This window comes from Gopherus flavomarginatus, chromosome 2 (assembly GCF_025201925.1).
Source record: "Gopherus flavomarginatus isolate rGopFla2 chromosome 2, rGopFla2.mat.asm, whole genome shotgun sequence".
NCBI classification, from domain to species: Eukaryota; Metazoa; Chordata; order Testudines; family Testudinidae; genus Gopherus; species Gopherus flavomarginatus.
In genome coordinates, this window is record NC_066618.1 from 223733311 (window position 1) to 223747012 (window position 13702).

Sequence of the window (13702 nt, forward strand, 5' to 3'; positions counted from 1 at the left end):
CACTGGAAAGCAGAGCCACAGAACATTTTTGAAGAAAATGGTGAGAACATGGTGTTAATTACAGTAGGAGAAAATATATCTATTAAATTATGGGCAGCAATTAACAAGAACTTGCTACAGTATTCCCATAGTCAATGGCAAGTGCCTTTTAATGACACTTGATAGATTTTTTTTAAGAACAAATTTTACCAGTTAGATTGTGTTGCCTCAAGCCAGGTTTAAATTGTGAAGTGTTAGTGACTTGGACGTCATGATTTATGCACTGCCTCTCTGTGCTCTTATTGAAGAGATTCTTCACTAGGACAAAGCTCTATCTAGAATCATCCCAATGGATTTACTCAATATTTTTGAGAACTGAGCTATAGCGACTCCAACAGCTGGCACGGAAGTCCCCTTTTCCTGTTTAAAGAGGACAATGCTGATAACTGATTAGACACTATGTTTGTTTAAACGTTATAATGTTTCACAATCGTTAAACACAGAAATCTGTTTATTTACCCAAACAAAACAGAGGAAATAATTCCAGCCCTCAGTTTTTGAATTTTCATTTAAACTTGTGAACATTAGTTCACAACTCAGATAGATGTTTGTGTATCTATGTACCTCCAAAATACTCATATTTCATAGCCTTTTTCACATTAATATTCACCAACAGTATCACAAAAGTTCTTTTTTTTCTTTTTCGTTTTCTTTACATAACTGTAAGCAATAGTAATTCTAGAAACACTAGAGGGGGAAAAGCATAGCAATGTCCACATTACAAGAAAAAGTGCACATTACTGGGTCACAATCACAGTCATTACTTGGAAAACTATACGTAACAAGTAGATATAAAATATCACTGATGCCTTCAACTCATTGTCAAAAACTGAATTACATGAAATTTTGTACATGAAATAAGGCAAATTCAGGAATGCACAAGGAACTTGTTATTTAACAAAAGCTAAACAGAACAAATAGTACAGTAAGCATGAACAAAAGTACTTGTCTCTATATATTCAAAAATAAACTTGCCTTAGTGCACAAAAAACACCATTAATGTGTATTCAACCTTATAAAATAAGAAATAGGGTATGGGAAAAGTTGGGAAGAGGAGAGAAGAGTTCAATTAAAGTTGAAGCTGCATCCATTAATCGTTTTTGTACAGTTTTCAGCTAGGTGTGGGCATTACACAAATCACACCAGAAATGTCAATGGCCTTTTTTTCTGTACGTATTTTGTTGAAAGGAATAAATAAATAAATAAACAAACAAACACAAGAGTGCAAATTTTCAGATTGTCACTTGCAACCTCTTAACATTCAATCATCTACATCCAATCGCTACTAAAGGGACTTGTACAAGACAGCAGCAGCGATCACGGAGTTAAATGAGCTGGCTGTAAGAAACCAATTTTTTTTTAAATGATATGTCTTTTAAAAAAACCCTCATCTCTATTAACTGCTAATAAAGCTGCAATATATTACAGGATGGAGGTGAGAATGGCATGAATGTAAGGAAATGCATGCTTCCTTTTGAAGTGATTCCAGAGATGACAATTTACAGTACACAAGGGAAGGGTTATCCAGCATTGAGAGTTACTTGTTGTAGAAAGAATATGAAGCTGGGGAGAAGGACAGGGACAAGGGGTTCTGGAGAGGAAGAGGGGGACTTACAATATCTCCTCAAAACATTTTTAGGACCAGTGAAAAAGTTTACCAAAGTAAAAATGAAAAATTTTGAATGAAAACAAAAGGTTTTTTTTGTTTTGTTTTTATAAAAATTACATTTTTGAAAATACAAGATCCTTTCCATTGCAATTGTGTCCTGTGGCAACAGGATTTTGGCAACGTTTTGCCATATACTGCAGCTTTAAGTCCAATGAGTCAGTAGCACATTCCACTAATATTGCACTTGGATCTTGAACCAATTTTTACCACCACAGCATCGTCTCTTTCCTCCACTTGTTAGAACGAGTTAACAATCTCTAGCCACTTTTTTGATATTTATGCTGACACACTAAAACAAAAAGCAATAGGCTGGACACATTAAAGTACCTCAGAACTATCGGAAGTCAAAGTTCACTTGAAGCACCTTAACACATCACTTTATGGATCAAGAACAGTGTGGCATTATGGTAATTAACTCTCCTAAAAAGACTGCAGTAATTGAAGTGTCTGCTCTGGGAACTCAAAATGTCATTAGTGGAAACTCCGAGATAAGACTAGGCCAACATGAAGGTCATGTGACTCAGTTCTGCTGCAAAATAAGGTTTTCCAGTTCATCTGCAGAACGCAATAAAAATGCTGCCGATTCTCGATACCCTGCAACAAGCTGCCGCACTGCATTTATTTCAGTTGGACTCAGCTGGGGTCTAGAGCTTGTACTACTGGAGGATCCGGAGCCGGTTGCTAACTGCCTCTTCATACTGAGATCTGTTGGACCTGGAAATAACAAATGGAAAAAACTGAAGCATTAGGTTTTCCTGCCAGAAAAAAGTTTCACTACGATAGATGTGTAGACACAATTCAAGAGCAACAACAAACTGCTCAAGCAGTTTATCAGTAAATGGTGACAAGTAGTAGCTATTCATAGTGAGGGCATGTTGCAGTTCATTTTGATATGTAACAGGTTTCATTCACTCCTTGGCTTCTGCTAACATAGTCCAGGGTACAGGATCACTGGTGGTGGAAATGTCAATCTCAAAAGTAAATCTTGTATGTGCAGGGGGCGGAGCTTTCTCAGCAACTGGCCCACACATGAGACTTTCTTTCTGAAGAGATTGGGATAAACATGAAGATCCAGAACAAAATGCAAAACCAACTTATTTCCAGCCATTCCGCAGTAACTCCAACAGAATCACAGTTTAAGGTGTCGGACGGGGGGGACGGGAGGAACAACTCCCTACTCAGTGGAGGAATGGAATGAAGGGAGAGAGAGAAGCTTGATTAAAACAATAATATATTTGTAAGGCCCTGGGGATGGGCCTGGTAGATAAACAGAAGTTAGCAGAAAAGCTAAGAGCTATACCGATTTACATTAGTTGAAGAAATGGCCCTTAATGTTACTTAATTCTATTTCCTTTTTGACAACCCTGAGATAAAGCTACCGGTAGATAATGCTGATAATGTCATATTGCTGTGGTCACTGAAGTCAATGGCAAACCTCCCATTGACTTCAGGGAAGCGCAGGCAGAGTCAGGCACACAAAAAGAGACTGGTCACACAGACCCTGCACTGTTAAATATTCTCACTTCGAGATCTGGAATTGGTAGCACGAACAGGTGAACTACAAAGACAGCCAAGCCCTCCATTCACATTCACCAGTTTTATATTGGTATGACTGCTTTGTTTTAATTGTTACCCCAATATACATGGGATGAACGAGAGAAGTAGGCTAGTGAATCTACCTAATGGTCATCATACACTACAGGGCAATGACTATATCACGATGAAGCTCAAAAGGAGAACTCTAAGGAAGTAAAATCTCAACACAGCATACTGAACAAGAGTATACAGATCATAATATCAGCTAAGCTGAATGGCTGTAAGAAGCCATTAAAGACTTCTATACTTATTGTGCCAGTACTGAAAAGTTGGCCATTGAAATATTGAGGGCATCATGCTCCAGATGAACCTACTTTAATTTTTATGTTCTTCCCTGGACTCTCATTCATGTCACAGCCAAAAACACACAGAAAATATATGGCAGAGCACAATTTCTGTAGCAGAACAAATCTTTTTCTGAAATGAGAATGAATGGTTTTGCTCCTCAGCAATCCAGGTTTTTAAATAGTTGAATAGAATATTAAATTTATTTCATCAGTAAGTATAAAATTTTGTAATGTTCTCATTTCATTAATGGGCTTTTCCTTGCAGTATTTCAGCACATGCAGTGAGACATTCTCAAAGGAAAGACAGAAGTAGGCCTGATGCCCAATTGGCATAAATTGGTGTGGTTCATCAAACCAATAGAAGCTGAGGATCTAGCCTACTATCTTTAAATGTGCCTATTACCCCCCACAGGGAGATTTTAACTCCACAGAGTGTGTTTTTTCTAAAATCCTAATGGAATCTGGATGGAAAATTCTATGCCAACTGCAACCAATATCCACACACTGCACATGCAATGGATCAGCAAAACTCAGTCGAAATTCACCTGAGTCTAACAAACATAACATAAACTGAATGCTGGTACAAAGGATCACTGAAGATGTGGGAGCTCACTCTATACCCACATCTATACCCAACTGTTTGTTTGCGGCACCTTTGTTCAGCTGGGAGTACAGCTCTTCCTGAGGCCCTTTTGATGATCTTGGACACATATGGGACAGTTACCCAACCTGGTAAGAGAAGAAGAGATTCTAAGTGCGCAGCTGGATGAGCTGCAGGCTTTGAATCCCACATGTAGAGAGGAGATTGAGCAGGAATTGGTGACCCAGGTTACATCCCAGTCTGAAAAATAAAGATGAAATCTAGAAGAGTTTTAATGCCCCCAAAGAAACCAGACACTTTCCCCTATTTTCTTTAGCCTTTATTTTAAAATTTCTCATTTTAAGTGAAGTAAATCACCCCATCCTTGATGTTTGAATCATCTCTTTCTAAAAGGCAGAGCTGAGCCCTGTTCCACTGAAAACCGTAAGCACTAGGCACATACTGTTTTCAGTTCATGGAAACTTTATGCACCCAATCAGGCTGAAGTTCTATTGTGCTATGTTCTGTACAATCACATACCAAGACTTAGCTCTACCCTGAAAAGTTTACAGTCGAAGAAAAAAAGTGATATACGAAGCACAAGAATAGAAAGATAGAATCAAATATATGTTGGGTCTTTTTGGATGACTATAGCTCAGTTAAGGGCCAGCCAGTCCCATCTGTCCTCAGCGTGTCATGGCAGTGGTGGCAGTGCTGCAGGAGAGAGTAGTAGCCTTACAGATCAGTGCAGGGAGCATTATCTTTGTGTAAGGAGCAGCATGGAAGAAGGCACAGAGCCATGTATGTGAGAGACTGATATGATCAAACAAGGCTGTCATTGGCGGCAGACAACAACAGGTTTAAGGCAATGTGATAGACTAGAAGGGCAAATAAGGATGGGCAGATTAGTGAGGGGCCCACAGAGGTCAGGAAAAGAAGCTTGAACTTGATGAAACAAAACATGGGTGAGCTAGTGGTGTTCCCCAAGGGTCAGTCCTAGGACCAATCCTATTCAATTTATTCATAAATGATCTGGAGAGAGGGGTAAACAGTGAGGTAGCAAAGTTTGCAGATGATACTAAACTACTCAAGATAGTTAAGATCAAAGCAGATTGTGAAGAACTTCAAAAAGATCTCACAAAACTAAGTGATTGGGCAACAAACTGGCAAATGAAATTTAATGTGGATAAATGTAAAGTAATGCACATTGGAATAAATAACCCCAACTATACATACACTATGATGGGGGCTAATTTAGCTACAACGAGTCAGGAAAAATATCTTGGAGTCATCGTGGATAATTCTCTGAAGAAGTCCATGCAGTGTGCAGAGCAGTCAAAAAAGCAAACAGGATGTTAGGAATCATTAAAAAGGGGATAGAGAATAAGACTGAGAATATATTATTGCCCTTATATAAATCCATGGTACGCCCACATCTCGAATACTGTGTACAGATGTGGTCTCCTCATCTCAAAAAAGATATTCTAGCACTAGACAAGGTTCAGAAAAGGGCAACTAAAATGATTAGGGGTTTGGAGAGGGTCCCATATGAGGAAAGATTAAAGAGGCTAGGATTCTTCAGCTTGGAAAAGAGGAGACTAAGGGGGGATATGATAGAGGTCTATAAAATCATGAGTGATGTTGAGAAAGTGGATAACGAAAAGTTATTTACTTATTCCCATAATACAAGAACAAGGGGTCACCAAATGAAATTAATAGGCAGCAGGTTTAAAACAAATAAAAGGAAGTTCTTCTTCACGCAACGCACAGTCAACTTGTGGAACTCCTTACCTGAGGAGGTTGTGAGGGCTAGGACTATAACAGTGTTTAAAAGAGAACTGGATAAATTCATGGTGGTTAAGTCCATAAATGGCTATTAGCCAGGATGGGTAAGGAATGGTGTCCCTAGCCTCTGTTTGTCAGAGGGTGGAAATGGATGGCAGGAGAGCGATCACTTGATCATTGCCTGTTAGGTTCACTCCCTTTGGGGCACCTGGCATTGGCCACTGTCGGTAGACAGATACTGGGCTAGATGGACCTTTGGTCTGACCCAGTATGGCCGTTCTTATGTTCTTAGTGGAGGAATTCAACATGGGGGGAGATGAGATGGAGTATCAGGCACGCCAGACAGCCTGAGCAGACGCACTGTGTGTGGCCTGAGAGGAAGGCTGGTAAAAAGTCATTAAACATTGAACCCATCGCACTGCTCTGGGGCAGCTCCTCCCAGCTCAGACGAATCCCTACACACAATGAAGAAGTTATTCCTGTGCCAGATTACTGCTCTCTGTCCCAGCCATTCTGAAAATAAGTTGCAAGGATTTCTTTTATAAAGGGGAAAGTATTTTTCTTTCGCTTTCCTTGTATTCAGAAGGAGCTAAACCACCCTTTCTCTAACTTTCCAAAAGAATCAATTGTACCTTTCAGCACAGCCTAGCGCTGAGGCCAGTACAGAGCCACACTGGCCCACCGGAGCTCCAGGAGACATAAGAAAAGTGCCTGCTGCTACCCTTTTGTGGGATGCAGCGTTCTCTCCTCTCCCACCCATGCCACAGAACAGCGAGGGGTGAGAGAACAGTCCGTGCGTTCCCCTGAATGCAGGAACTGCAGCTGTGCCCAATCCTTTCCTGGGTTATGAAATGGGGCTCTTGCACAGTGCCTCCACAGCACACCTGGGTAAGGGCCAAGCACAACTTACCTATACGAATTTACCGTGGGCCAGAGACCAAAGCTACGTAATTTCATCCTGAAAGATTCAAGTTTCAGAACATTCTGAATGACTGAAAAGCAAAAGGGCTAGAATGGGAGAGTGTACGCAGCCTCATTTATAGCTGTCACTAGCGCTCCCTGGATAATACATATAGTGCAGCGATACTTCCTTTTGTGCTAAATCACTATCCACTTCACCACTGCCCTGGTCTGAAAAGAAATGAAGTGGGTATGACACACAGTGGCAACACTGTAAGTGTTACCCACACCTAGTACTATATGATAAGAACATCATAACTCATTTGTAGCTTCATCAGTTGTATTGGTTTCTTTGTGAAATAAGGCATAAATGTATCACAAGCTCTTCACTGTGTATTTTTCTGCCCATCCATATGCAATATCAAATACTCAGAGAGCAAGCTGAAGCTTCAGTAATAAGAATTAATCTATACATATTTATATAAACAGGTGGCTAATTAAACCATAATTTCTATATAGGGTTATATCAGGGATTTAGGTGCCTAAAGTGACAATTGGCACCTGAGTGTGACTCTAATCCTGGGTGTACTCCAGTACTGAGCAGTACCTATAACTACTGGGCTATAAAATAGGCTCATCTGAGTCTTCCTCAATTTGTCCTGTTGAAGCTGTTCCACTATGGATAAATCATTGGCTCAGGGAGACTGGATCCTGGGTCTCCCACTTCCCCAGTGAGGGGTCAAACCAGCAGGCTACAGTGTCATTGTCATGCTTACTTTCTCTCGCTCACTGTTACTGCGCTGTGGCTAAATAATGAAAGAATCACAGCTCAGCAACCATTCCTGGGGATTCCTCTCTGCACCCAGCTTCTCTGCTGCTCCGGGCGGCAATGCAAAAGAGCCTGGCCACTTCCTGATTCAGGGACTTTCCCCTTGACTGGCCAGGAGGAAGGCAGTGTGGAGTGGACTGATGGGAGTTGTAGTCCCCTGCTTAGCAAATCCATCGTTTATTTCTACGTGCACATAAGTAGGTCTTTTAAAAAACTTTTAAATAACTAGTTAATGGACTGCTTTCTCTCCTGAAGCCACCAGTACAAATGATTACATCTGGTGCAAAATGGGCAGCTTAGAAAGAGTTTCTTATATTATTTCTTCCTTCCCTTATGTGGAAATTCATTTCTTAATAACCTTAAGTTCTCTACTAACCTGGCACTGTGCCTGGCACTCCTTTTCATTAAAATGAAATAATAATCTGCATTTTTTGCAATGAACCTTTCCATTTAAATTTCCCCTCGATTATACCAGGCCTGCACCTTTTGGAATACCCTAGCCTGTCACAGAGTATTCCATGACAATGAAAAAATCTGATATGCAAGGTGATCAGCTTGCACAGTCACTTTGGTCTGTGGCAGTGTGCAAACAAAGATTAAGCACATACAGGACACCTGAAGACAAGGTGTATTTTTTGTTGCTTAGTACACACTTTTATAAATCAAGACTGCTATCTATCATTCTCACCATAGCACAGCTTCTTCAGCAGTGAATTAGACAAAGTGTTCAGACAGATCTTTTTGAGGGCCACAGTGAGACTGATGGATTTACATTTTAACTTTACATTTAGGGAGTCATTCCAATTACATTCACCTCATTCCTTTTGCAAAGCTTAATGGTTCTAGTTTAACTAAATCATTCAAAATATTAAACCCTAGGAATCCTCACTTCATGAACTAAACAATCATTTATTAGATTAGCTGCTGAATAAATCTGATATATTAAATACATTGTTGGACAAATGACTTTACTGTAAACTGCAAGATCTATAAGTGAACTAATTATTGCCTCATACGCTATTTACTGATAAGGTCAATTATTTAGAATTCCAGGGTCAGACGTATGATATGACCAATGGTAATATAAACACTGATGACTCATAAGCGGCAACACCATATGTGAATTGTCTCAGCAATAATCTCTTCAGAATTGCACGCTACCAGTGGGTAACTACCAATGTGATAGTTAATAGCCTGCTGAAAGCAAATAATGCTCTAATACATTTAACATAGACTCTCAAATTGGTTGTTATTATTGTAGGCAACAATTATAACAGCAATACCTCATTTAAAAAGGCTGACATGAGTTTAAGCATGTGTTATGATGTCAAATTGCTTTACCCCATGACAATTAACCAACTTTTTTCATCTATCAAGGTGCAAAAGGCAATGGCATTTAGCTATAACAAAAGACACATTCCCAAGAAGTAGGGACACTGTCCATACCTTGAAATCTATTATACATAATCTTTTTACTGTGTAATTTCTATTCAAATATTTTTCTTCAAGTGCCACTGAAAGTGGTTAACATGCATTCAGATTGTTTCATATCCCATTCCAATAAAATTAGACTTCAATAGTTGTTTTTATTTGTTATTTTTTTCCAAGCGAGCATTATTTATTATGATTAGAAGTATGATTTATTATTTTATTTTACATCTACCATGTTTCTCCTCTTCCTCTCTCTCAAAAGAGGGCAGATATGTACGAAGCAACAATTTTCAGTGCTGGGACATCTCAGGCCAGGGTAACAGACAGTAATGAATTGGACTAAGTCTTTTTTCTCCATTCTGTATCCTTTCCCTCCCCATCCCCACCCCAATTGCATGGGAAACAAAACACTCAGCTAATTCAGTTAATGGAAACACAGCTTTGTAGCTTGAGGATGGAAAAGTTAGAAAAGAAAGATGTCTGTAACTATTCACCATCACACATTTTCAAGTGACAAGCACAAGACACTTACTTGGAGATAGAGGTGATGACTGAGGCCCACCAGTGTCCGCCATCACAGGAATACACCAACCTCATCCTAATAGATGACCCCTGCTCTACTATACTGATAAAGGTGCAAAATAATGTACCCTTCCATTATACCCTGTCAGAGAAATTTCTTCCTGATTCCAAATGTGGGGGTCAGTTTAATTTTGAGCATGCCAGCCTGAACCACCATACATAAGGATGCTGGGGTCCATACAAAGTAGAAAAGAACAAGCATATTGGAAAACTGTTTCCATCGCTCTCAGTAAGAGGAAGAAATGAAGATCATAAGACGGAAGTCTGTCGATAATATAGGGAGTTAGGAGACTCCCAGCTCTACTATGGAGCTGACCAAGTCACTTAACTTCTCCGAACCTTATTTTTCTCTTTTGTAAAATGGGATGAATAATACTTTCCCAAGCTCTTGCCCCTGTCCCACAACCCTACATTTATTCACTTTCCCCCCACACCTCTCAATCCTTAGCTCACACATCTACATCAGGCTACTTCCTCCTTTCATTCCTTACTGTCTGGATGCCAACAAGGGGAGCATCTGAAAGCACAGGAAAGACAGTCTTCCCACTTTCAGTTCCTGTGCCTGGCAACACAACAGATTCCAGCAGCCAGACAAGCAAATACATGGAAAGTCCTGCTCAGCCCCTACAGCCTTGGTCTGGCGCATGCTCAGTCACACTGTGGGGACGGCGCATGCCTAGTCCAATTGGCAAGTCAGAATCTGAGGGGATGGAGCGTGCTCAATGCAGACAGAATCTTTGGAGAATTTAGCTGCCAAACTCTAACAACCTTGCCCGAGCATGTGTGAACTGAAATTTTTCAGAGGCTCAGAACCTGGCCAAATCTGGGTTAATTTTCATGGGGATAGCAAGAGGCACATTTCTGACACCAGGATGGCACCCCCACCCCCGGCCAAATTTCAAGCCCCCTGCTCCAAAGAATGGAGATGCTAGAGCATCTCATTGGAACAGCTTGAGATTTTTTTTTTAATGTGGGAAAAACAATGTATTTTCCCCCTGATCTTTTTCTCAGAAATGGCTGAACTGTTTTATTTGAAACTTCCCCAAAAAATTCACTTGACATGGAAAATTTATAAAGCCGCGCACAAGTGACCAGGGAGCTTGCGACCAGGCGCTGCTAACAGGGAGTTTTGCAAGGGAGTTGGGAAGGGAGGGGGAGGGGTCACTTGTTGGTCCTACCTGTTCCCCTGTAGTCCCCTTAAAACCTATAATCCAAACCATATTCCAAAAACCCCTTTCTTTAAACCACCCTTTCATTAACTAGGAGACAATGCAGGCAGAAGCCCAGCAGCAGAGTGGGGGCTATCCAGTTTATTGCACTGAGTGTAGCATGTATGATTACCTGCCCTGTGGGCGGGTGGCGTATGTGTGCAGTCGGTGCAAGGAGCTCCTGGCTCGCAGAGATCACATATTGACTTTGGATGCCAGGGTGGCAGAACTGGAGAAGCTAAGGGAGGCAGAGAGGTAGGTTGATGAGGCTTTCCGGGACACTGTAGAATTGTCCCACCTCCGCTCAGACAGCCTCTGTGCTGTTGAGGAGGAAGAAAGGCCCAGGGAAGCAGAGCAGTCAATGGGAGCAGAGGGAAACCTTCCCATAGTTGGGACCCTCCTTCTAGAGGGTGCTGGGATTGCCTCTCACACTGAGGTTACCTCTCCGGGGGAGGGAACTCCAGTTGCTAGGAAAAGGCAGGTGTTAGTAATGGGAGATTCGACCATTAGAAACATAGATAGCTGGGTTTGTGATGACCAGGAGAACCATATGGTGACTTGCCTGCCTGGTGCGAAGGTTGCGGATCTCTCGAGGCATCTAGACAGACTTATGTGTAGTGCTGGGGAGGAGCCGGTGGTTGTGGTACATGTAGGTACCAATGACATAGGGAAGGGTAGGAGAGACGTCCTGGAAGCCAAATTTAGGCTGCTAGGGAAGAGACTGCAATCCAGGACTTCTATGGCGCCATTCTCAGAAATGCTCCCAGTTCCACGCACAGGGCCAGGTAGGCAGGCAGAGCTTCAGAGTCTCAATGCGTGGATGAGACGATGGTGTAGAGAGGAGGGGTTTACGTTCATTAGGAACTGGGGAAACTTTTGAGATGGGGGGAGCGTATACAGGAGAGATGGGCTCCACCTAAACCAAAGTGGAACCAGACTGCTGGCACTAAACATTAAAAAGGTTGTAGAACAGTTTTTAAACTAGGAGATGGGGGAAAGCCAACTGCTGCAGAGGAGCATGTGGATCAGACACAGACTTCTCTTAGGAGAGAGTCTGATGATAGGGAATCTCCAGGTTATAGTCAGGAACAGAGGATGGAAGAGGATAATGTAAGGGCCGGATCAGATGATAAACAGTCACATAAAAAAGAAAAGGGCAGACAAATAAACAGGGACAAGTTTTTAAAGTGCTTGTACCCAAATGCTAGAAGTCTAAATAATAAGATGGGTGAACTAGAGTGCCTTGTGATAAAGGAGGATATTGATATAATAAGCATCACAGAAACCTGGTGGACTGAGAGCAATCAATGGGACACAATCATTCCAGGGTACAAAATATATCGGAAGGACAGAACAGGTCGTGCAGGGAGAGGGGTGGCACTATATGTGAAAGATAATGTAGATTCAAATGAAGTAAAAATCTTAAGCGAATCCACATGTTCCATAGAATTGCTGTGGATAGAAATTTCATGCTCTAATAAAAATATAACATTAGGGATCTATTATCGACCACCTGACCAGGACAGTAATAGTGATGATGAACTGCTAAGGGAAATTAGAGATGCTATCAAAATTAAGAACCCAATAACAGTGGGGGATTTCAATTATCCCCATATTGACTGGGAACATTTCACTTCAGGATGAAATGCAGAGATAACATTTCTCGATACTTTAAATGACTGCTTCATGGAGCAGCTGGTACAGGAACCCCCAAGGGGAGAGGCAACTCTAGATTTAATCCTGAGCGGAGCGCAGGAGCTGGTCCAAGAGGTAACTATAGCAGGACCACTTGGAAATAGTGACCATAATACAATAGCATTCAACATCCCTGTGGGGGGGGGGAAGAACACCTCAACAGCCCAATATTGTGGCATTTAATTTCAAAAGAGGGAACTATACAAAAATGAGGGGGTTAGTTAAACATAAGTTAAAAGGTACAGTGACTAAAGTGAAATCCCTGCAAATTGGATGGGCCCTTTTTAAAGACACCATAATAGAGGCCCAACTTCAATGTATATCCCAAATTAAGAAACACAGTAAAAGAACTAAAAAAGAGCCACCGTGGCTTAACAACCATGTAAAAGAAGCAGTGAGAGATAAAAAGACTTCCTTTAAAAAGTGGAAGTCAAATCCTAGTGAGGCAAATAGAAAGGAGCACAAACACTGCCAGCTTAAGTGCAAGAGTGTAATAAGAAAAGCCAAAGAGGAGTCTGAAGAACGGCTAGCCAAAAACTCCAAAGGTAATAACAAAATGTTTTTTAAGTACATCAGAAGCAGGAAGCCTGCTAAACAACCAGCGGGGCCCCTTGACGATCGAGATACAAAAGGAGTGCTTAAAGACAATAAAGTCATTGCGGAGAAACTAAATGGATTCTTTGCTTCAGTCTTCATGTCTGAGGATGTTAGGGAGATTCCCAAACATGAGCCGGCTTTTGTAGGTGACAAATCTGAGGAAATGTCACAGACTGAAGTGTCACTAGAGGAGGTTTTGGAATTAATTGATAAACTCAACATTAACAAGTCACCAGGACCAGATGGCATTAACCCAAGAGTTCTGAAAGAACTCAAATGTGAAGTTGCGGAACTATTAACTAAGGTTTGTAACCTGTCCTTTAAATTGGCTTCGGTACCTAATGACTGGAAGTTAGCTAATGTAATGCCAATATTTAAAAAGGGCTCCAGAGGTGATCCTGGCAATTACAGACCAGTAAGTCTAACATTGGTACCGGGAAAATTAGTCAAAACAATAGTTAAGAATAAAATTGTCAGACACATAGAAAAACATAAACTGTTGAG

The 13702-nt window shown here is 41.1% G+C and overlaps 1 protein-coding gene across 4 annotated transcripts in view; it reads right to left on the reverse strand.

The window, feature by feature from the left end:
• Positions 1–505: 505 nt before the first annotated feature.
• The window catches only part of NOL4 (nucleolar protein 4), a 284810-nt gene continuing 271613 nt past the window's right edge, over positions 506–13702 (reverse strand). For all 4 annotated transcript variants that reach the window (XM_050941990.1, XM_050941989.1, XM_050941991.1 and 1 more), the window contains one exon: positions 506–2422. In XM_050941990.1, coding sequence (XP_050797947.1) covers positions 2229–2422 — 194 coding nt within the window. In that variant the 3' untranslated portion in view covers positions 506–2228. The remainder of the gene's footprint in view (positions 2423–13702) is intronic.